The sequence below is a fragment of the Gouania willdenowi genome, chromosome 20, assembly GCF_900634775.1.
Source record: "Gouania willdenowi chromosome 20, fGouWil2.1, whole genome shotgun sequence".
Classification (NCBI taxonomy): domain Eukaryota; kingdom Metazoa; phylum Chordata; class Actinopteri; order Blenniiformes; family Gobiesocidae; genus Gouania; species Gouania willdenowi.
In genome coordinates this window covers 18,058,895-18,083,183 of record NC_041063.1, presented here as the reverse complement: position 1 = coordinate 18,083,183, position 24,289 = coordinate 18,058,895, and the positions used below count along the sequence as shown (strand labels likewise).

General features: G+C 39.1%; 1 protein-coding gene across 6 annotated transcripts in view; it reads right to left on the bottom strand.

Moving 5' to 3' along the window:
- Positions 1–24,289, bottom strand: part of prex2 (phosphatidylinositol-3,4,5-trisphosphate-dependent Rac exchange factor 2) — a 126,259-nt gene that overhangs the window by 23,931 nt on the left and 78,039 nt on the right. For all 6 annotated transcript variants that reach the window (XM_028434254.1, XM_028434253.1, XM_028434255.1 and 3 more), the window contains 13 exons: positions 23,708–23,825; positions 23,140–23,324; positions 21,415–21,576; positions 17,865–18,087; positions 17,569–17,776; positions 13,108–13,287; positions 11,557–11,651; positions 10,429–10,511; positions 9,969–10,059; positions 7,541–7,669; positions 6,777–6,818; positions 5,968–6,065; positions 5,756–5,893 (listed from right to left, as the gene is read on the bottom strand). In XM_028434254.1, the coding sequence (XP_028290055.1) occupies positions 5,756–5,893; positions 5,968–6,065; positions 6,777–6,818; positions 7,541–7,669; positions 9,969–10,059; positions 10,429–10,511; positions 11,557–11,651; positions 13,108–13,287; positions 17,569–17,776; positions 17,865–18,087; positions 21,415–21,576; positions 23,140–23,324; positions 23,708–23,825 (1,752 nt within the window). The remainder of the gene's footprint in view (positions 1–5,755; positions 5,894–5,967; positions 6,066–6,776; positions 6,819–7,540; positions 7,670–9,968; positions 10,060–10,428; positions 10,512–11,556; positions 11,652–13,107; positions 13,288–17,568; positions 17,777–17,864; positions 18,088–21,414; positions 21,577–23,139; positions 23,325–23,707; positions 23,826–24,289) is intronic.

Here is a 24,289-nt window from a genome sequence, read left to right as displayed (position 1 = left end):
AGGGTCACCAGAGGGTTCGTCGCAGGAGAACTGACGAGACAGGGCATCCGGCTTGATGTTACGGGACCCCGGGCGATACGTGAGGGAAAACTGGAAGCGACCAAAAAACAGCGCCCAGCGGGCCTGCCGAGAGTTCAATCTCCTGGCTGAACGAATGTACTCCAAGTTTTTATGGTCTGTCCAGACAATGAATGGGTGCTCTGCCCCCTCCAGCCAGTGACGCCACTCCTCTAGAGCGAGCTTGACCGCCAGCAGTTCCCGGTTCCCCACATCGTAGTTCCGTTCTGCTGGGGTCAGGCGGCGAGAGAAGAAGGCACAGGGATGCAGCTTTTGGTCAGATGGGGTCCTCTGGGAGAGTACGGCCCCAACCCCGGAGTCAGATGCATCCACCTCGACCACAAACTGAAGGTGGGGATCTGGCTGAACAAGGATAGGAGCAGAGGTAAAGCGTACCTTGAGGGACTGGAATGCTTGCTCGGCCTTGGGGGTCCACTGGAAGGGAATTGAGGTGGAGGTCAGGGCTGTGAGAGGGGCTGCCACCCTACTATAATCACGGATGAAGCGGCGGTAAAAGTTAGCGAAGCCCAAAAAACGCTGTAACTGTTTCCGGGTCTCTGGCTGGGGCCACTCGGAGACAGCCGATAGCTTGGCCGGGTCCATCATCACACGTCCTGGGGAGATGACAAAACCCAAGAATGATACAGTAGTAATGTGAAACTCACACTTCTCCGCTTTAGCAAAAAGGCGGTTCTTCCACAGGCGCTCCAAAACCAAGCGGACATGGCGGACGTGTTCCTCCTGGTCTCTGGAATAAATCAGGATATCGTCTATGTAGACAAACACAAAGCGGTTGATCATATCCCGGAGCACATCGTTAACCAGGTTCTGGAAGACGGCGGGAGCATTCGTGAGGCCAAAGGGCATTACTAAGTACTCAAAGTGTCCCAGGGGGGTATTAAAACCCGTCTTCCACTCATCTCCCTCTCTTATTCTCACTAAATGATAAGCATTTCTCAGGTCTAGTTTGGAGAACACTTTGGCCCCGTGGAGAAGGGTGAAGGCAGAGTTTATCAGAGGTAGAGGGTACTTGTTCTTCACGGTTATATTATTTAGGCCCCGAAAGTCAATACAGGGTCGCAGGGACCCGTCCTTCTTATTTACAAAAAAGAATCCCGCACCTACCGGAGAAGTGGAGGGCCGAATGATACCTGCTGCCAGGGCGTCCCTGATGTATGTCTCCATGGCAGCCTGCTCGGGTTTAGAGAGGTTGTACAGACGGCCAGAGGGCAAGGTGGCTCCAGGCAGGAGCTCAATGGCACAGTCGTAGGGCCGGTGAGGAGGCAAGGATAGGGCATCCTCCTTACTGAAGACTGGAACTAGGTCATGGTAAACCTCAGGAACGCCGGACAGGTCTGGAGGCCGAGGATCTGGCCTGGGATTTACAGGAGCAGGGGATGGGGCTGAACGGAGACAGTTAGCATGACACCCAGTACTCCAGGACTTAACCTGGCTGCCGCACCAGTCAATAGAGGGGTTATGTTTAATCAACCAGGGGTGCCCCAGCACCAACTGTGGGCGAGAATGCTCCAGCAAGTGAAAAGTTAGTGTTTCGTGATGGTTACCTGCTAACCGGAGGGTAACAGGAACTGTCTTCCGGCGGATCGTGGCCAAGGGGAGGCCGTTGAGAGAACGGGCCTCTACGGGAGAATCCAGTGGCATTGACGGGATGTGGAGCTGCCTGGCGAGGGCCGAGTCCAGGAAGTTCTCCTCGGCCCCAGAATCCACCAGCACGGTCACAGAAAGTGATTGGTTCTGGTAGCTGAGTGTAGCGGGTAGCTGTAGCAGATGAGGGGAGGTGGAAGCAGTCCGACTCACTCGTAGACTCCCTGTCACGAGTGAGCCCTCTTTTTTGCTGGTCCCTTGGGGCAGGAAGCAATGAAGTGCCTCCATGACCTCGGAGGCAGCCTCAGGGCACGGTGTGGGCGTAGCAGGCTGGAGAGTGGGACTCAGTCGGCGGGAGGGTGCAGAGTCCCTCCAGTGTGAGCGCTCTCTGCGCCTCTCCCTCAAGCGATTGTCAAGCCGGATGGCGAGGGAGATTAGGGCCTCCAGGCTGCCCACCTCCTCCTTGGTGGCGAGTTCATCTTTCAGAGCCTCGGACAGTCCCCCATAGAATGACCTCTGGAGGGCCGGATCGTTGAACCCACTGGTAGCTGCAAGGGCCTGGAATTCCACGGAGTACTCTGCAACACTGCGGACCCCCTGCCTCAGGGCCATGAGGCGATCTCCAGCGTCTCGCCCCCGAACTGGGTGATCGAAGACGCGCCTCATGTCTGCAGAGAAGCGGGAGTAGGAGGTGCAGATCTCCCCCTGTTTCTCCCACACAGCTGTTCCCCAGTCCCGTGCAGGCCCTCGTAGAAGGCCAATTAGATATGCGATTTTAGCCCTATCGGACGCGTAGGAGGTCGGTTGTAACTCAAAGACAAGTGAAACCTGAGTCAGGAAGGCCTGGCACGAGCCGAGATCTCCAGCATAGCGCTCAGGAACCGGAACCGTGGGTTCACGGCCTACTGTGGCCAGAGCAGAGGGAGAACCTACAACCGTCGTCTCGGGGACATTAATGGGGGTAGGCTGGCAACCTGACGCAGCTAGTGAAGATGCTAACACGGACTGCTGACCAGTCAGGTGAGACATTTGGCTGATTAGAGCTTTAACGCTAGACACGAGAGTCTTGAGTAGCTCCTCATGCCGGCCTAGAATCGCTTCATGACTAACTACAGCATGATGAGCGGCTGAGGCCTCATCTGTAGTGCGGTCTGCTGAGCTCATTATGGCCAAACCATACTGTCACGGGACTGAACTGAGGCTCAAGCGCAGACAACACAACAGGAGGCACAGATACAATTAAATGATTTATTCCATAAACAGAATATAACAGAAAACCTACCAGCGCCCTAAGTGGGGTGGTGGAGAAACTAAAGAAGTGCTGAGCAAACTGAGGGAGACCTAATACTAAGATTAAATAAAAACGATCAGGAAACTACTGACGAACAAACAAAATCCTAGGTCTAAAGGCATAAACTCAGAATGGGCTAAACTAACAAAGAAAACCTCTGAACCCCAAATGGGCAGGAACACGGAGACGCTCGAGCTGCAGCCAACACGGAAGAAACGACGGAGCCTGGCACAGGAGTGGGGAAGAACCAGCTGAAGGGTGGAGTGAGCTGAGGGATTTCAGAGGTGATGGTAGTTGCAGGTGGGAAGGAGGCAGGAGAGATCCCAGCGGCAGAGAGGGTCAAAGTGAACACTGTTTATGGTTTGGCGTTGGTTTGTGGTCTGCCGATGTCTTAAGTAGTGGTGTGAATACTTGCAGGTGGGGAGACCACTCCCCGCCGCAGCTGGAAGCAATCCTGATGATCAGAGGTGAGTAGTCCGGACAGTGATGAATGGAGACCACCAGATGGTGCCAACGGACCAATTCAGGAGATGCCAGAGGTAGAGGGCATGACAGTTGTGTAATGTAAAATAGGGATTGTAGGCACCATAGCTCAAAATGTTTTGTTTATTATATATACATTTAGCAGAATCTAAATCACCATGTCAGTAAACGCATGGTATACACCAGAGATGTGCCACGTCTATCACAGCAGGGCCACACAACTGTGATTGGCCACATTATCAACATTCATGTCAGCATTTAGAATAATGACCAATCTGAGCATTAACACGCCAAGCTTCTGTTTTTTTGTTGTTTTGTAAATTTATTTTTCTTACATTTATGTTGTTTTTTTTACGAGTTTATGTTGTCTTTTTGTGTATTCCTGTTGTGATTCTGTAAATCTTAACATATTTTGTGAGTTATTGGAGTCATTTTGTGTATTTTTGTTGTTTTTCTGGGTTTTGTGAGTCATTTCTTGTATTTTCATTGTATTTTGAGAGTCATTTCTTGTATTTTTGTCATCATTTTGTATATTTTTTGTAATTGTGTGTTTTTTGTTTTCATTTTGTAAAATCTTCTGTAAATTTGTGTTTTACTTGCTGCTTTTTGTGTATTTTGCAACTGTTTTGTGTGTTTTTTGTTGTTTTGTTCATGTTTTGCTGTTTTGTTTGTTTTTCTGTAATTTTGTGGTTTTTGCTGTTTATAGTACTTTTCTATAATTTTGTGTGTGTTTTGCTGCTATTTTGTGTAATTTGGGAGTCATTTCTTGTATTTTTGACTTGTTGCTTTTTGTGTATTTTTTCCCTGTTTTGTGTGTTTTTTTAAATATTTCTGTAGTTTTGTGTTTTTTGCTGTTATTTTGTGAAATTTTCAGTTTTTTTGTGTGTTAGTTGCTGTTATTTTGTGTATTTTTCTACTTTTTTGTGTGTTTTTGATGATTTTGTGTGTTTTCCTGTCAGAATGTTTGGAGCCACTACTTTGAGGGCCACCCAAAATTAGACAGAGGGCCATCCCTGGTATACACTGCATAATGCATTCAATTCATTCATTGCTTTTCAGCTTCCACGAACCAGTGCATAGAAAAGCAAAAGCAGCTCAAATACTTTGGATGTGGATTTCACCCTGGTTTGCCTTTGTATTCATTTTTTCTGCATCCTCTTTTCATCCACAGGAGGATAAACAGAGCAGTGGGGGGATTACGGCTTTTGTTCCTTAACAGATGACCCGACATGTGACACAGGGGGACCCACTGCCCTGAAAAATGATGCCTGTTGGGTTAGGCGAGCTCGTCTCAAAGGACGCTTCAACATTTACAGGAATCAGTGCGGACAAACACTTTAACACACGACAACGAGGATCCTCATTCCCCTTCATGCAGGATTTCATGTTGTCTTAAAATGGAACATGCTGAGGAATGAAAGAAATCCCCTGCAGATCTCGAAACCTTGTAATGAACCACATGGGACTTTGAAAGGGAAGGTGTCAAGGCAACAAGAAGATGAGACTATACTAAAAAGGCTTAATAATTGATGACTCATAAAAACCTTGAGGCTAAATTTATTTGTACATAACAGCAGAAACAGACCGATTTTTGTAAAGAATTATTTATTTTCGGTAATTATAAACTTGTAAAATGAAAAAATAAAGCTACATCCCATTGTTGATAAAATCAGAATCAGTATATTTTTATTGGCCAAGTAAAGTTTAAAAGAATACAAGCAATGTGACTAGGTGGATGGGGCGAAAAAACTAAAACAAACCAGAAACACCACAATAATAATAATAATAATAATAATATTAACCACAATATTTGCATTTTCTGAAGAAAATGCTAGCATTAGCATTAAAAAGCATTAACTTTAGCATTAGTACTTACCTAGCATTAGTATCAGCCTAGCATTAGCACTAACCTAGCAATAGCTAAGCATTAATCAAGCAATAGCTGAACATTAGCAATGAGGTTGAAATGAGTTGAAAAGGTTGAAAAAGCTAAAATTTCCAATATAAATGAATGGGAAAGAAAAAATGTAATAAGTCAAAAAGTGTAAAGTTATTGATTATGAAAGTACAAGCATAAATCTCGGGAACTTTCTGAATTTTTTGATAGCTTAGTTGTTAAAATAGTACAAGGATGGATATGAACATATATACGAGTAGTGCAGGTAATATTGTAATATTAAGTGTTAAATATCTAAGGAATGGGCTTTTGCCTCAGCACAACAACAACAAATTGATTGTTTTTCTATACATTTTAGAAAAAACCATCCAGTTCACATTTATTGGTGGTTTACTGAGGAGACGTGACATATAGTTGCTCACCAGATTAGGAGAGAGAAGGGACTGGAAGTGGAAGAGAAGTCCGACACTGGCAATCTGCTCCAGCCACTGCCGACTGGCCTCCTGAATGTCCACAGAGTCTGGGTTGTCCTGCTCCAGGTCTTGACCTGCATTATGAACCTGTGAGTGAAAACACATAAAAGTGATGAAGGTAATGTGTGCGTCACAGTTTCCCTTTAACGTGATGGTTTTACCTGGTTGAGGACAGCCAGCAGATGCTCAGAAAAAGCACAAACTGCAGTAACCAGAGATTGGCAGAAAACCATATCTCGACGCAACTGGATCTCTGAGTCTAGAAAGAAAAAAATAAAATAAAATAAAATCCTTGACAAAACTTTAACATTTTGTTTTAAACGGCACCTTTAAAACTAGGGGTGTCCATTGCCATGAATCTGACGATACGATTCACGATTTGCACACACTACGATATATTGTAATATCAATAAATACAAATTTCACCTTCACAAGTACAAAATGGTATAAAATACAATTTATTTCATTTCTTTTAAACTTGCGAGAAATAGCAAATGGTAACTAACTGTAATTCAAATACCAACATAAAAAAGTGGTAAGTTTACCAAACTGTCAAATTACGATTTCCACAAAAGTTTCACTTTTCCTTCTACAACAGATTGTGATTCTGTTAAGTTTAAAAAAAAAAAAAAAAAGTTGTTTTATGAAAATAAAAGTGTCATCAACTTCCAAGCTAAAATGCATTGAGAAGTGAGGTAGTTTAACAAGGTCTTATGGTGTGTTCCCTGACACCTATTGACTGGGCGTTTACGTGCTATGCATATGCATATGAATATAATATAATAGCATATGTTTTTTTGGTTAAAAACATGATTAAAAGATTCGATTTGTGACATTTTTTTTGGATCAATACAATAATTGTGCGGTGAAATATGGCGATATATATCGCCAAATCAATTTTTTCTTACACTCTTACTAAAAATCTTTTTTTTAATGTGGTGTCAGAAAAAAAACAAAAAAAGAGACAGACCTGTGTATTGCAGTAACAGCAAAAGTAGTCGAGCCTTCACCTCTGAAAAAAAACAAAGAGCAATCCAGTGAGGAAACAATTAACTCTGTATCAAATCACACACAGCTGCCCCCCACCCCTCAACCCCACCCCCACAGTGCACAACTATGACCTAAACCACAAAGTGAATCCAGCAAAGTCGTAGATATGACAACACGGTAAAACTTGCTCTATCGCAGCTCGACAGCTGTTAATCTCTACATATAAAACACACAATGTCGTAAAAAAAACCAGCCACGGGCGGAGATAAAAACTAATCTAAATGTGCTTATTGTTCCTTCATAGCTGTGAGTAACTTAGCAAGAGGCAGAATTGTATTAAAACGCTGCAGTGGAGAAATATAAAAAGGAGTAAAATGCAAACCATATTAACTTTGCCTATTTGTACATTTCCACTCATGACCCTCAGCTGACTTTTCTCAGGAGTCTCATGTAGCCTCCACACATGACTGTGTGCCAACAAATTAAAAACACACTGCCGACAGATATATATATATATTAAAAAAACCTGAGTTGTAGGTAGAAAAGAAAGTGCCTGCTGCTAGTTTTCATCTCCAGCTTCGGAAATGTATGAATCACAAGATGGTTATTAATTCAAATTTTAAACAGACGCAGTAATTGGTGGTGACTGCGTTCATTGAATAAGATGTGATAAATATTTAGTTGGAAAGATACAGAATTCCAACTTGGTGAAGTTTGTGATGATTTAGGTACACATGTACTGACCTTCGACATATTTGGAGACGGTTTGTGTGAGTGCCTGAATGCTGCTGGGGAGATTCCAAGGATCCTGTTTGACGTGCAGACGCAGCTTCTTGGTGCAGTTAACCCTGGGCTCCATTTCCTGCAGGAACTCTTGAAAGCACACATTGAACATGTTAGAAATGTGACTGAATTGAAGCGAGACATTGCACGCATAAAGCTGGCAGACACAATTTTTATCTATCTTCAACTAAAATCTGCAATATATCAGTAAATGTTTGCCCTGCTTTGTAAGATTTATAAGAGAAATAAAAGAGAACTCTGACCCCAATTCAAGATGCATGATTACTCCTCAATTAAAGTTTGGGAATTAAATCTGTTTTGTGTAAATAATCATGTTGCCACACAAATAATTCCATAAATGGTTGTAGTTTAGCGCAAAATTTGATCTCATACCTTATTTTTCCTTTTGTTAAGTTGAGGTTTTTGTTTATTCACACAAGGTTTTTCAGGATTTTTCTTACCTCCTGACATGTTTTCGACTGTCAACTCTTTGTTGGAGAAGATTTTTCCTTTTTCTTCTTTCAACAATTCTGCATGAAATACTCATTTTAAATTTTTCATGAACTAATAAAACTTTAATAACTTTGCAAACGGAAATAAAGAGCATCAGTCACTCGTAAAGTTACAAATTCTGTAAATATCTATCTATAGATATATATATATCTATATATATCTATGTTTTTTTGTTTTTTTAAAAAATTAAGTCAAGTTTTTTAACCACTTCAAACATTGAATACTGTTTTTTTTAAGAAGATCATTTTTCAGAGCTTTTTATCTGACATTTATGGTATGTGAGATATATCATGTGTTCGTATATGTATGTGGTCTTTACAGCATTTTATGCATTGTTTATAGGACTTACAATGGAAAACTAAAATTCCTTCAGTTTGAATTTGAATTTACCAGGTAACAAATAATTATTTATGTATTTTCATGGCAAGCTGAAACTATTTCTAGACCATCGAGTCTTTCCATGAGTGCAAAACCTTGGCAGCACACTATGAACTAGATAAATCAGCCTGTTAAAAAGTGAACTCAGAAAAAAGAACAGATGCAGGACAGTGTGCACGTCCTGGAGCTTCACAGTGAGTGTGAGATCAGATGGAGGATTGCTCTACTTGTTGGATAATCCCATTTTGCTCTGTTATCAAACACATTACTGCAGTGGAGATGGATCAGCGCCGATCAAGGCTGTACGTCCCTCCTGAGGGCATTGATGCACACACTAATGCACACATACACACGCGGGCGCACACGAGGAAAAAAGCCTTTAATAAACAAACATGGACTATTTCAAGTTCATACATATTGAGGACGGCTGGAGTGTGTGTGCCAAACGAGTTGGGGTGTTTTTAGAGCACGCTATTTTAATTTGGGTTCACATTCAGTGAATAAAATGAGCTAAATATAGGATACTATCAGACCTCCACTGGGTTCCGCCCCCCCCCCCTCACAAGAATGGTGAATGGATTATAGAGCTCTGGTTTTTTTGTGGTGAACCAACAAGTCATTACTAAGAACATTTAACATGTTATTTTGAAGGTGATCATGTGCAAAAATAGACAAAAGGTTGAGTGAAATTAAACAATTACGTTTTGCAAAAACATATTGTTTAGTTAATCTGATACATTTCACGAGAAAAATTCAAATTTTAAATTTTTTATCTCCTGACATGTTTCGACTGTCGACTAGATTTTTCCCTTTTCTTCTTTCTACAATTCTGCCTGAAATTTAAAACTTTTCATGAACTAATAAAAACTTTAATAACTTAAATGGAAAAAAAGAGCATCAGTTACTCATAAAGTTACAAATTCTGTAAACATCCATCCCCACCAGCCTACGTTTTTTTTTTTTTTTTTTAATTAAGTCGAGCCATTTTAACCACTTCAAATATTGAATACTGCATGTTGCTGTTTTTTTTTTTTAGGAAAATACTTTTATCTGCCATTTATAGTATGTGAGATATGTCATGTGTATGTATATGTACAGTATGTGGTCTATATAGCATTTTATGCTCTGTTTATAGCACTTACAATGGAAAAATAAAGTTCTTTCAATTTGAATTTGACAGGTAACAAATAATTATTGATGTATTTTCATGGCAAGCTGAAACTGTTTTACACAAATAAATACGACTACACAAGTCTGCGAAGAATGGAGAACCAACGAGTCATTACTAAGAACATTCAACATGTTATTTTGAAGGTGATCATGTGCAAAAATAGACAAAAAGTTGAGTGAAATTAAACATTTATGTATTGAAAAAACATAAATAGGGTTAATCTGTTACATTTCACCAGAAAAATTCAAATTTTAACCCCTAGTTTTGCAAGATGTGAATAAAAACTGCAAAATCAGAACTGCACGCTGTCCATCCATCATGTATTACCTTGTAATCCCCTTCCAGGTGTGAAACATTTTGTCTGCTCGAACATTCGTGCCACCACTGCCCCTCTCAGCATGCTGGTGATAGTTTCCATCTGAGGGAAACACACAAAAGTCAAGCTTGAACATTTGCTGCTGTTCTTTCTGCTCACTGAGCCCAGATTTAACCAACACCTGTCCCTGTGCACATGCACACACGCACACAATACCAGAGAGTCGCTTTGAAATCTATTAGCAAAGACGTCTGACAACAATGCGGAGGGATTAGGCCTGGATTACAGATTAAGTCAAACAAATGGAAGTGGAAACAGGATAAAAAGTACAACAGAAAGTTTTAGTTTATTCTGTTTGTTTCAGTGGACAAGGACGCATTAAGCCTCCTATAGTTAGTGCAAACACGTGTCAATGACCTACTATAAGTTGTTTTTAATCTGCCACATATTTAGAAGTTCTTCATCACCCACCTGACTAAAAAGATGCTCAAGGAAGCTGTGAAGTTTCTTCTGCTTATCATGTGACAGCCAAACACTGGAGTGCAGCTCATCCCCTGTGAAAGAACCCATGTTAATCTATATCTACAAAGCAATAACACCAGCACTCACTATAAACAGTATTATATAAACTGTGTAATACACCACCAGTTCATTCAGTTATTCAACTGCTTTAACTGTATTCATCTCATTCAACCTAGATAAAAAATAATGCAAAATTCATTTAAATGCAGCGACAGAGAGTTACACAATGAACACAAACCGTAAATATTGATGCCGTGTTTTTATGATGAATGTGTGAAGAGTTCAGTTTTTCATAATTTAGTTGAGGTGATACGAGGCAAACCAAAGTAGTGCGGCTAATTCTTTGTTGTTGTTGTTTTTTACCTTCTCTGCACATGCTGTTGAAGGTCAAAACAATCTTTTTACAACAGCTATGCATGTTTTATTATTGCAATGACACTAATGCATTTATTCTTATTACATAACTATGAAAACAAATAGAGGTGATATGCTCTACTTGGTCAAAGCCACTCAACTATATTTTGACTCATATCACCTGAACCAAGTTGTGAAAATTAATCAAAACGGAGTTATCTGCTTTTGCAATATGAGCTGAGTAATTGAAAATGGGGGGGGACAATAAATTATTGTAAATATACGAGTCTACATGTTTAAAGAGACCGAAATATTTGCTGCTGCACAGAAATCGATTACCAGAAAATGGCTTTGTGACAACATTCCCACTATCAGTCACTGGATTTGTATTGTTCAAGATATACTGTATATGTAATGGACAAACTTACATATACTGTAATATTAGAACATGACAAATTCATAAAGTTTATGAGACCATGTAGATGGTTTATTTCAGCACCAATGTATCCGTAATGTACTGAAAAATTGGAACAATGTTGTTTATGTTGATTTCTTTGTTCATTATTATACAACTATGTATGCATATACTGTATGTGGTTTTGTTAATACTGTATACATGTTTAAAAACTTGGGACTGAAAAATGTTATGTCATTTTATATTTGTACCATCTGTTTCCAATATAAATTTGAATTACAAAAATAAAGGCTTCATGTTTTGTGTACCTGAGTCCATCTCGTCGCTGTGCATGTAGGAGCTGCAGTGGCTGCTGCAGATACTGGTGAAGGAGGCGATGGAGTTCCTGTTGCTGTTACAGTCACTGGAAATGTACATTTCTCAGAGTTAAAATCTCTCAAAATGTTTCATTTTGGCTATTTCAATCTCAGTGATAGTGTTTTAAAGCAGGGGTCACCAGCCTTTCTGAAACTGTTACTGAATAGTCCAAAGGGCTACCAGTTGGATAAACACAGAAATACTACTACAATTACCCAGTTTCACTTTACTTATCTAGAAGGATAATGAAGAAAGACTTTGCGTCTCCATAAAAGGTTAGAAAATACTTCAGTTTCAACATGTAACACTTTATTTCTTTTATTTTTATGCCATTGTTTCATTCTCACATTACCACTTATGAAACATGTCATAGGGAATCATCATGTTCCTATTTTACTAGCCACAAACTACTCTTTTACTAACCGAAACATATTCCTTCAATTTAACAGTTATGCAAGATTTTATAAAATGTCCTCTCTTTTTTTTATTTATTTGAAAAAATTTAAAAACCGTCACAATCTAAACACTAAATCTGCAGAATCTTTAATAAAATCCTATCTGCAATATTTGGACACATTTGTTTCAATGTTTCAGTGAATGTAAAACATTTAAAGATGGTTAATTTAAAGGGCCCATGTTACGCTAAATCAACTTTTCTGTGCTTTAAACATCATGAAGTGCTATTAGGACTTCATACACATGTCCAAAGTGTTTTTTTCATTGATTCCAAACACCTCGCTCCAATTTGATGACACGTTCCCACTTTGATGACGAACTTTACGTGGCACTGAGCTGGAGAAGCCACGCCTGCAGGAAGCTCTCTGCCGTGATTGACATGTAAACAGACACGCCCACGAAGGTGAGCATTTCAGCGTCCTTCACACAGTGCTATGTATGTATTTTCTACAGTCTATGTATGTACTGGTGAATGCCCCGCCCCCACGCTCTGTCTCGTGTTTATAAAGCAGCATGAGCTCAGCTCCGGAGTGGGTGGGAGGAGGGCGGGCCATCCTCTGGCCCTACGTCACCGTGCGGGGAGGAGGAAGTCAGTGTCCCGTCTATAGACACGCCCACTCATGAATACGCATAAGTAGGATGAAAATCAGCCTGTTTGTGTAGAGTTGCTCAGAAAGTGACTTTTCAGAGGCGAAAACTCTGGAAAACAGGCGAGTTGGGAAAATAAACCTCAAATACTATGTTTTTAGAGTTCTTAGCACGAATGGAGATGAGTGAAAAATAGCATGATATGGGACCTTTAAAAAACAAAAAAACATTAGTTTGACTACTAAGGCTCTGACGACAACTATCATCTGAGTTCATCTTAGTAATTTAAATTTTAAAACCCGGTAAATCAGAATTTAGATGGAGTTAACTGGTGACTTCTCACATGGTCCATGGAGGCTAATGGGGCCCACGTTGACCTTGTTGGTGACCCCCTTTTTAAAGCATTGTTTTAGTAATAGTTAGATATTCCACATTGATAACTTTGATGTTTTTTTTACCTGTATGAATCTCTGTTGCTGATGGTGTCGTGACCAGAGTCCTCCTGCTCATCTCCGGCTACATTAAAACACACCTTCTTCCCGTTCTTTTCACTTCTCTCTCCTTCGCTCTCTGCAGAAATGTAGCTCTCAGGAGCCCTCACCTCTGATGTGGGAGGGTATGTGATGGAGGATAGTAAGCTGAGAAAAAAAGAAAAAAGAGAAATATTAATTCATCCATGGTACTAAAAACCTTTTTCTTTTTTTGCTCCACATATCCCACACGTATGTAGATAAGCAGGACAAATAAAAGCTCTTTGTTTGTGTTCAGATCCACTTTGATTTAATAGGTTCAAACGTGTCGAAAAGGTGCAGCTGTGTCAACCCAGCTGTACAGATCAGCTTCCCTTTCACCGATACAGCTACAGTTTGTTTTCCTTCAGGTTGCTATCAGAGGAGCAGGAAGAGGCCAGGGCGGATATTTTCACAGTTGCAACAACACATGGCAGCATTTAAAGCCCTATCCTAATAAATTCTTAACTTAGACCTGTTTTTTTCCCCCCTTACACAGAAACACCGTTTGACACACAATGCCGGCCTACATTTCAGACTTCAGTTTTAATCTGAGTCTACTCGCGTTTTTCCATTGTGTCATAGCAAAGGCCTTTGAGAAATTTCAGCAGAGGCTTAAAAAAGGGGATGCCAGAGGCCAGTCAGAGCTGGAACCAAATAAACAACCTGTCTCCTGCATGTTGGTCTAATGGGACTGAGTTTAATGGCACTTTTCTGCATTCACCCTCCTTTCCTCACATCGCTGACCCCCTTTCTACTCATTCACTGGTTGACGTGGCCACAAAGATACCCTCATTACTGTCCGCTTCAGGAGCCACCACAATGCCCAGCCACAATGCAGTGGCATTCCATCCTGAGACGCTATTCAGGCTCTGTGATTGGCTGTTGGTAATAAAGAGGTGCTGATTTTTTTTTTTTTGCTTCATTGCAAAAACTATTAGAGAGAGAAATAAGGATTAACAAAGTTCAAATCAGAAAATGAGCTCGAAAAGACAAAAACACCTGAACATACACAAAATGTACCGAAAAACTAATCGCTCATCTGCGGGTGCCGATTGTAAAATGTCAATGTTAAATTTAAATGTTAAATATTATATCTAAATGTTAAATATTAAATCCCAATCTAAATGTTAAATCTAAATATTAAATCTAAATCTAAATGTTGAATCTAAATGTTAAATGTTAAGTGTAAATGTTAAATATTAAATGTAAATGTTAAATATTAAATGTTAAAGGTAAATGTTAAATCTCAATCTAAATGTTTAAATCTAATGTTAAATATTAAATCTAAATATTAAATCTAAATCTAAATGTTGAATCTAAATGTTAAATATTAAGTGTAAATGTCACAGCTGAAACTAAATATTTAGCTAATATGTAAATTCACCGGAATGAGCTTTTATTTTTAGTACTACCGGTGAATTTGCATATTGGCTAAATACTGTATTTAGTTTCAGCCGTGACATTTAGATTTATATTTAACATTTTGATTTAGTTTTAACATTGACATTATATTTTTACGGGAAAATAAATTTCACAAATACTGCTGTAAATCTGGTCAAAAGTAACAGAAAAAATATTCATACATGTTTTTTAAACGTGGTTTGTTGCTAAATGTTGCAAAAAGTTGCTGTTTATTTTATCATGCGCAACTTTACAATTGGCGCCCCATATTCATCTACCGTACTTTGACACATTAAACCATCTGACTTCAATCACGTTCATCGCAGACACTACAGAACTCTGCATGCTAGAACATTTGCATCAAAATTTAAACTAAAGCAGGATCAATAAGTCAAAGGACCTTTTAGCTCCAAACGTGTTCTCTGCCAGAATCCTGTGAATACTGAGCAGTCCAGAAACTAAAACTAAAAAAAAGGAAAAGAAACAAGAGATGGAATTTAATCCTGGAAGGAAGGAATTCAGATCTGATATTAAGTAGAAATGTATGCAAACATGTGACCCCTTCTCTGAGGATGAGACAAAAGCTCATGGGTCATGGCGTTGAAAAAAAAATAATTCCTCGATGGTCGGCCAAGACGTTATGTAACGTTGTGCTATATCTGCTTGCTTTCTTTTCCTAAATTCCACCAGTGTATTTCCATCTATTTTCTATTCTGTTACCAATGTACTCTTGATTTCCTCTTTGGACGATGGGAACAGGAAACTCTTGTGTTTGACGTAATGTCCTAAATAGCCACTTAGTTTTTTTATTATATAACTTTGAAGTCAACATAGTCACACCCAGTGTATGAAGAGATTCTGATAATAGTGGAAATGTCAAGAGAAAAAGAAAAGATGGAGCATTGATGCCGCATTACCAGCCAGTCAGGAGGTCGATCGATATTCAAATTAATCTAATCAATCAATCAAACATTTTTCTATATATATATATATCACCTTTCTTACAAACTCAATTGTAAATCAAAATGCTTCACAGAAATTTGCTGATGTGATTGACAAAAGTTAAAAATGATAAAAAGGTTTAGAGACTAATGCACACAGAAGAAATGGAGTAAAATAATTAACAAGATGATAAAATGAGAAAGAGCCGGAAATAAAAACACAGCAGAGAAGGGAACCATTTTTAAAGAAGAAAACATTAAAATTAGAATTAAAAATATATATATTTAAAAAAAACATAAAGCACTACACAAAAGCCAGACTGAATAAATAGTATATATTCTGTACATACTGAATAAATATGTTGCGTCTTAAAGTGGAGTCTCCAAACGTTTTACTTTTGCTCTTTGGAACAGTTAAAGGAGTAGTACCAGAGGGTCTAAGTAGTCGGATTTTAAAATCAATGTGAAAACTGACAGAACAATCAGCACACCTACAGGGGTCAAAGCAACACACTGAGACACCTATGAGCAACTTATCAGTTGTACTTTTAATTAAAACACTCCTCCTTATTCTCACCTTTAACAAGCTCCTGGAGCGACCATCATAGTGTGCTTTTTATGACCTGACAGCAGATGGTAAAGGTCATTTTCACCTTGTCCAGGGTGTCTTACACGCGTGGGGGCAACTTCGTTAATTGTCAAAGAAAGAATTTTATCCATTCTGAGTCATGAAGACTGAGACCTGGCATCTTGTTTGCTAATGAAGCTATGCTAATTTAAAGAATGCCTGATGATTGGAAGAAATGTGTAGCAAAAATTCAAATCAACGTTTAACAAGAAGGAAAATTTTAACTTTAAAAAAAGAAGCTGAACTATGTGATGACAATAATCAGAGCTCCACTGTTGCTAAATGACTTTTCCAGAGAGAACCTGACCTAATCACATCCGATTGCTTTGAGATTACATTTCCTTTAGCTGCTAGGGCGAACAATCAAGGCAGCTTTTATTTCCTATTTCCTCTTAGCAGCCTCGTGAGCTTTCAAACAATAAGCACATGGCTGCCACGCAGAATACCAATGTTAGCGATGAATAACTATATTGTATACACACACAGAAACACTCTGGTTGGTAACCCTGAGCTCAATTTAATGTCTGTGTAAAGCAGAAATAAATTTGTGTTATGAGTTTGTCACGCCACAGAAACGTGCTATTGACCACACTGAGCCAAATTTGAAAGATGAAAAAAAATCGCTAAATATATAAAATTAGGTCTCAAAATCATGGAAAAACAAGAACTGCTCTCTGCTCTTAAAGCTGGGGGCGTGTCAGTTAGAGGCGCTGGAACGACGCCCACGCGTGGGAAGGAAGGCGCCGCCTCTGTGTATTAACTCAAACCCTATGAAAGAGAGCAGTGTAAAAGACCAAAAAACTGAGGAAAAATCAAAAAATGAGTCAGAACTGCACCCGCTAGAGGTGAAGAAATAAATGAATTGCAGTGCAAAAAAAGTGCTAATTTCATAAAAAAAATGTGGCACCAGGGGACGCGTTTTTTTCCTCAGAGTCCGAATATGTGGTTTTGTTTTCGGATAGGGGCCGAGTTGCGCCCGCTGGAGGCCGTGGAAGTTTGGTGTGCTTCAGCAGCAGGGTCGGGTTTATGCAAACGAGGCTCCGTTACGTAATGCGACTATGATTTCTGACCCGCCTATTAAATCCTGAACACAGAAATTTGAATTGTAGTTTTTGAAGCCTAGCTCTACAATTACATTCTAATGGTTGAATGGCTTTGTACATGTTTTGAGGGAATACATTTATGACCTATTTAATGTGTTTAGAAGTAAATGTCATAATTTGCTTTACACAGTCTTTACGTGTTAAAAAAGTTGCAAACTGAGAAAATGTTCCTGACGTAAAAGAAAGCTGAAAACAAACCCATGTCTCACAAGTGAAAAGTAGATACTAAAACAGATTAGATTAGATTAGATTAGATTAGATTATCATTCTATAAATATGCAACACTTTAGCTCAGAACTTTTTAAGAAGTACTAATCTAAACGATGTCACTCACTCATGAATATGGCCCCCGTGCGTCTCCATTTCTTTTACGACAGCTGTGAGTTTATAGAGAAGTTTCTGGTATGCGTCCAGGGTGAGCAAATCTTCCTCTCGGAGCAGGAAACGAAGGCCGTGGCCCTCGGTGCGGCCCAGACTATGACCTGATGGTGCAGCCATAGTAGTGATGGTGTGATGCACATTCACCATTTCATTAAGTTTACCTGAAAATTACCATAACAGATGAGATTAAATACATTTGTATTACGTCCGGGTGCTGATGTGATTTCAGTGTAGGGCGTCCACACTGACCGTGCTCCGCACTGCTGCGTCCTCCTCTCTCTAAAGTGTTCTTCCTGTTGTCCAGCTGCACACCAAAAGCACTGCCCAGGGAGGTGGTCGTCTTGGGGTAGGAGACTTCCATTACGTTAACATGACAGTTTGTGGGGCAGAAGTCACTGCTGTGGAGTGGAGACACTTTGGCCTTTGCTTGTTTGAAGGTGGGCCAGGCCCTGTTTTTCAGTACCCTGGAGAACTGATACAAACAGGTTAATGTCAGAGATGTACTGTACACTACTACATGTTCATTTCTAGTGTTTCGTCACCAAAAAAGGAGGAAAGTTATTCGCACGACACCACTTTTGTACTATTTCGTTCCCGGTATTCCCTGAAATGTCACCTCACTCCGCGAAACATTCAATTTCGTCCAGAGTCGGATCTTTTGCGTGAACCCAAAAATAAACATCTTTTATTGATTTTCCTCAACTTTCAGTCCATTTAAACACCAGAAATATGTTGGAAAATGACAATGGCAGAGTTTTTAGGGTCAAACACAAGAAATCACAGTAAGAATGAAGAAAAAACACTTCTATCCAGCAGTCTACAGCAGTGTTTCTCAAATGGGGGTACGTGTACCCCTTGGGGTATGCGATGGCACTACAGGGAGTACTTAAGAAAGAGAGAGAGTGGAAAATTAACAAATAAAGGGTCAGTCTTGGTTCCAAACCATGAAACTAAAAACTATAGAAATAAATCTATTCAGAAGACACTCTATTCAGAGTTTTTCAACCTTGGGGTCGTGACCCCATGTGGGGGCACATGGATTTCAAATGGGGTCGCCTGAAATTTCTGAAAAATTGAAATAGATTTTTTACATGTTTTAATTATTTTTATCTTTTTTAAATAAAACAACACAATCTCAAACTGCATTTCTATACTTTTATTTTGTTAAAAATAAATCTAGTTAAACTAAAATGCAGTTAAAATAAATATCCAGAAGTTCTTCATATCAAAATGGGGCCACGGTCCAAAAAAGGTTGGGAACCACTGCACTAAATGCTGTTTCTTTCGGCTTATTTACAGAATTAGATTCTTTAAAATGTGCGTTATCGTTCAATTCATCATTATGCACTATAGTTGTAGTCTGACAAAAGGGGGTATTCAGAAATCAGAGAAAGGGGTTCTTGAGCCAAAACAGTTTGAGAACCACTAGTCTACAGGACTCCACAGCCCACAATGCAATGCGCAAAACCTTTCCACCCATCAATAAGCAGAATGTTTACAGTGGAGATCAAAACAAACTTTCCAGTGGCAATTTCAACCTTTCACATATTCTTATAAAGCAAATGATTGGAGTTATTGATCCATGAGGCTGATTTGTCAGACTAGTGCTTTGCTCCCCACATTGTTAAATGTGTCTCTAAAAATCAGGTAAGAGATTAGAAAACAGAAGAAGTTGCAGTTAAACCCTCCACCTCTGTGTCTGCATCCTGTCAGATGGATAAAGCTGAGGATGAAATAATAATGCCAATCATGCCTCATCCTCATCACTTTGACGACCGCACTTCACTATAAAGCATTTGTTCATCACCAAGGCTGTGCAATAATGTGTGTGTCCTTTTCTCTAAGGCTCCTGCTGCCATTGCACACTGTTTCCCCCTAATGAGGAGTGTCGCTAGTTAGCATGAGGTAAATATATGTTCAGAACAAACATGCATTCCTGAAAATCCTTCCATGCATTTCTTTTCTTATCTATTTCTCAGCTGATTGGTTATAAAGGGTGGTGTGGCATCTCAGTCTATTAAAGGCACGAGGCAGAACACATTTAAGACATTACATGGTAAACACAGCACTAACCCATCCCTACTACTGTCCACTTATATAGTAGACTCTGATTAGCCTAACCTGTTTTTACACTAATGGCTGAATATATATATATGTATATATATTTATATATTTTTTTAATTTATTTTATTTTAATTATTTTTTTGTAACGATGACCCAAAATGTAACAAGACCCGAATTGTTATTAAAATTTTCTTTAAAACAATCAAAAATGTTAAAACTGTATGTAACAACAAGAGGCTGAGCCCAAAACGTAAAAACTTTTTGCCTTTTTTTTAAAATATATATAAATGAAGGTAGGAAAAAACTCTATGATGTAATACAATTATTACACTATTAGGGGAGCTATCGAATTACCGGTCAATCTATGTTCCTACTCTCACTTATGGTCATGAGCTCTGGGTCCCTGCCCCGTGACCTGGCAATGAATAAGCGGAAGAAAATGGATGGATGTATAGATATTGCATTTTGGGTTTTATTACTTTTTTTTTCTCTCTCTCTTTGTCTGCACATGCTGTCAGTGGTCAACACTACAAGAGGTGCAATATTTTTAAAACAGCAATGCATGTTTTGTTATTGCAATTAAATAAATGCATTTATTTTATTGCATAATTGTGACCATCACCAGCCCTTCCCTAAGGAAGGGAAAGAAACACTTTATTATAGGGAGGATATAAAAAAAGAGGGCAGTGTTACACCTAGGTGAGGGGGAAGGGAACAGGGAGGATAGATTCAAGGTAGGAAATGGAAAGGGTGGTGCCAGTACGACTTTTATCCCACAGCCGAAGGCATCCCAGTGCATCCAAGACCAATGTATGTGCAAAAACAGCTACTGCAAACCAAAGTGCTATATTTATGATCATTTTTTAATATATATATATATATATATATATATATATATATATAACAATTTGGGTCGTTGTTACATGAAGGGCTCTAACAAGGCCCAACCTTTGCTTTTTTTCTCCTTTTCTTGCTCATTTGTATTGAAATACTACAAAGACATCAACTCACAAGTAAACCGAGACACACTGTGGATGGTGCATGTAATTTATGGTCAGTATATACACTCTAGAGACATAATCATGATAATCAAGTACTATTTAGGTTGTATCAAGGCATAAAGTTCCCCTAAGTTTACTTTATTTTTCCAATTAGTCTTCCTGCTGTGCTCTCCACATTCTCTCCTGATGTCAGTGAAGGAAGGGTGAGCACAAAAATCCTGATGAGATGTTCTATCTGAAAATATTCATATGTGACTGGTAATTAATCCAAGGCAGAGCCTTTTCCTCTCTCTCACGCACACTTGTGTTGTTTTGCCTTTCAGACACATGCTCACAGATGGGACAAAGACGTGATGGAAATCTTTTGGCAAAGTCAGTGAGCAGCTGAGACGTAATTAAAACCAACTTAGTAGATAACAGCATGAATGTAAAAATGTACTTAGAAAGTGAGTGACGAGCTGGAAAGCCAATAATTGGAGCTTTTAGGGAAAAGTTGGTAGAGATCAATTATTTTCTTACATTTTTTCACAGCAGATTCCTGATGGATGTGTTTGGAGTTCGATCAGATTTAACAGACTTTGACTTGTTGATATGAACGTAGTGAGTGAAGAGACAGAGCATGAATTCATTATACTGATTAATTATTCTCTCTTGTTATGAAAAGTGAAGTGACATATTGAGAAAAACACAAAGCTAACGCCAACCTGATTTTAACACCGACTACTGAGTGTTACCTTTCTGTAGTTGCTAATGCGGCGGTTGATGTGCTCCACCCGCTCACCACACATAGAAGTGAGGCGGGTCTGCAGCTCCTCTGGGATCACGTCACAGCTGTGGGTCAGTCTGCCACACATCTGCACCAGCAGGTCGTCATTACGCGCCAGCACCTCCAGAATCTGCTCACGGAAAGGGTATAAGCACGAAAAGAGATGATGTACAGACACAGAAAGGCCTCCCAAAGTTCAAACTAACCAAGTGAAGAAAACCAAAAAAAAAACAAAAAACTGCCAAACATAGAACAATGTGAAGGATTTCAAGCTACAATAGAAAATACAAAGACGTCGTGCCAGCCCGTTGGTGGAAACAAAAGAAACAAACAAAATAGGGAAATTGACAAAGACATGCTGAAATGTTTGGACACAGAGACGACAGACAAACCCAAAAGATTAGCAACAGATACAAACACTACTTCATTTTAAGTCCTTTTTTTGGAATATTTGAATAGGAATAACAATGCTTCTCATTAATCAGAAATCACATTTGGTCCATGTGTTCAGCACTTCATCTCAAATGCCTCAGAGTATGTCCTGCGCCCAGTACTGTGATACATGACTTTTAAGTATGAATAATACTTCTTTCTGATGTTATATTAGATATGAGAAGGACGTTAAACACAAAGTGAGTGAAAAACTGCCTGTAGGAAATGAGAAGCAGGAAGTGTTGGTTGCAAAGGACAAACCCATGTGGCCAGACAGAAAAATCAAAACCTCACTATGGACTACGAATATATATAGGATGAAATGGATTGCTGGGCCAGATGTTTTCAATAAGAATAATAGCACTTCCCTTTGGCGGAACGGGAAACTATGAATGAATCTTAAGTCGGATTTACTTTTGACTTTAGCGTGCAATTAGTTGTAGAGTCGAGCTTTTGATATTAGCTAAGGATTCATAGACCATGCTGTTATTGATTGAGAAATATGACCATAATTCATTTTGTTTACTACTTCAGCACGTCTGCTAGCACGTTTTAAGGGAACCTTCTTTCCAAAGAATTTAAGAGTAAGAAAACAGAAACTGTGTTACAATTACAGAATAGACAGGATTAATGCACAAAGTAAGATGCACCAGCTCAGATATTTTCATATTGTACTTTTTGTCTTTGCCTTCTGTTTTTCTTCCTTCTTTTCTTTATACAGCATTTTATTTGAATTAGATTTATACAGTATAGAATTCAGTTGTTTAAGATGGTGTGTTTTAATTAAAAAAAAATTACATTTTAAATTTTAAATTTAACTGGTAAAACATTTCAGGCAACCCCATTTAAATTTCAGGTGACCACACATGGGGTTACAACCCCAAGGTTGAAAAACACTGGGCTAAAGTAAGAAAATAATAATTTGTAGGTAAATCACCTAAAAATAAATTAAAGCTATATTAGCTAAAGTTGTCAGTAGTTAGAATTAGAGCTTAGATAAACTCTTATATGTTGGCAGACTATAAATTAAAATTATTCTCCAAAGACAGTCAGTTTAGTCCCACAAAAACAGACAGTTGCACACAAACTCAAATTCAGAAACAATCTAGAACTAAGGCCTAATGTACTCGTCCTCAGACTGTAGGCTGCAGACGTTGTTATTTTTCAATGAACTGCACAAAGTTAGTTGCAGCTCACTGCAGCAAAAACGCACAAATTCATCCTACAAAACTCTGTATCAATAAGTAAACCAATAAACTACCTTAGCAGTGAGGCTGAAGAATCCTTTGGGCTCAACCATCTTCTCCAGCACGTGACACTTGATGCCAGCCGTGCTGTCGTACTCGTACACCACTCCGTATTCCAGGTGCACGTTATCTACTGTCAGACTTACATGCTCCTTTTTCCCGTCTATGAGTGCTATTGTGTTGAATTTGTCCATCACCTCTGAAATTAGGGAAATATAACATAATATTTGCTAATATTAGGAGAAAAGTAAAAACAAAAAGATGTTGCAAATGCTTCTTCCAAATATTGGCTTTCAGTGCTGTTTTTTATAAAAGAAATTTCTTTCCAAATACTGTACAGGGCCACTGTCATTAGATGAACCAGAGGAGGAAACTGTTCTTAACCCAAGATGTTCCACTTGTTAACTGATGGAGGGAATGGGTTTTGTTATCCTGTGAACGAGTCTGTGCTACGTCTCCAGACACCTTTAGACAAACGTCTTTTCCAAGATAAATGATTTCCTTTCACTTTTTGCGTCTGTGCATTGTTACACTCATTGGATCTGCATGTGTGTGTGTGTGTGTATGCGTGTGTGGAATCACCTTCTACTTTGCACTCAAAGCCTTCACCATTCTCTGAAGATGTAGGGTTCTGGATGGTTTTCTGGTTGTCCTCCTGTGCACTCTCATTGCTGTTGTAGACCCATCGAACGGTGTCTTGCTGCATAAATATTTAAATAAAACATTTACTAAAAAGGTTCTGGCATCATAACAACTGAAAAAGCAGATGAACACAGAGATTCCTTCTTCTAATTCACAAAAACTATGTGGCACAGTTTAAACAGTGTGGGTTCCATGTTGTGAATATCCTCAACAAACTGTCAATATAAACCAATCTTTTCTTGCATGATTTCCGCAGCTTTATTTTCAAAATGAAAGTTGTGTGTTTTTAAGTTTATGTTCAGCATGTTTTTCTGGCTTTGTCCAGATTGTGCATAGTAGGGGTCATCAACTATATTCACCTAAGGGGCAGAACTGTCTTTGCAGACTTGGCAAATGTGCTGAATATATGGATTAATAGAATCAACTATTGTTATCAATTTGACAAATGACTTACAAAGTTGGGATGGTTGTGCTGAAATCATGCAAAACACTATTGCAAGTGTGACGTTAGCCACAATGCTA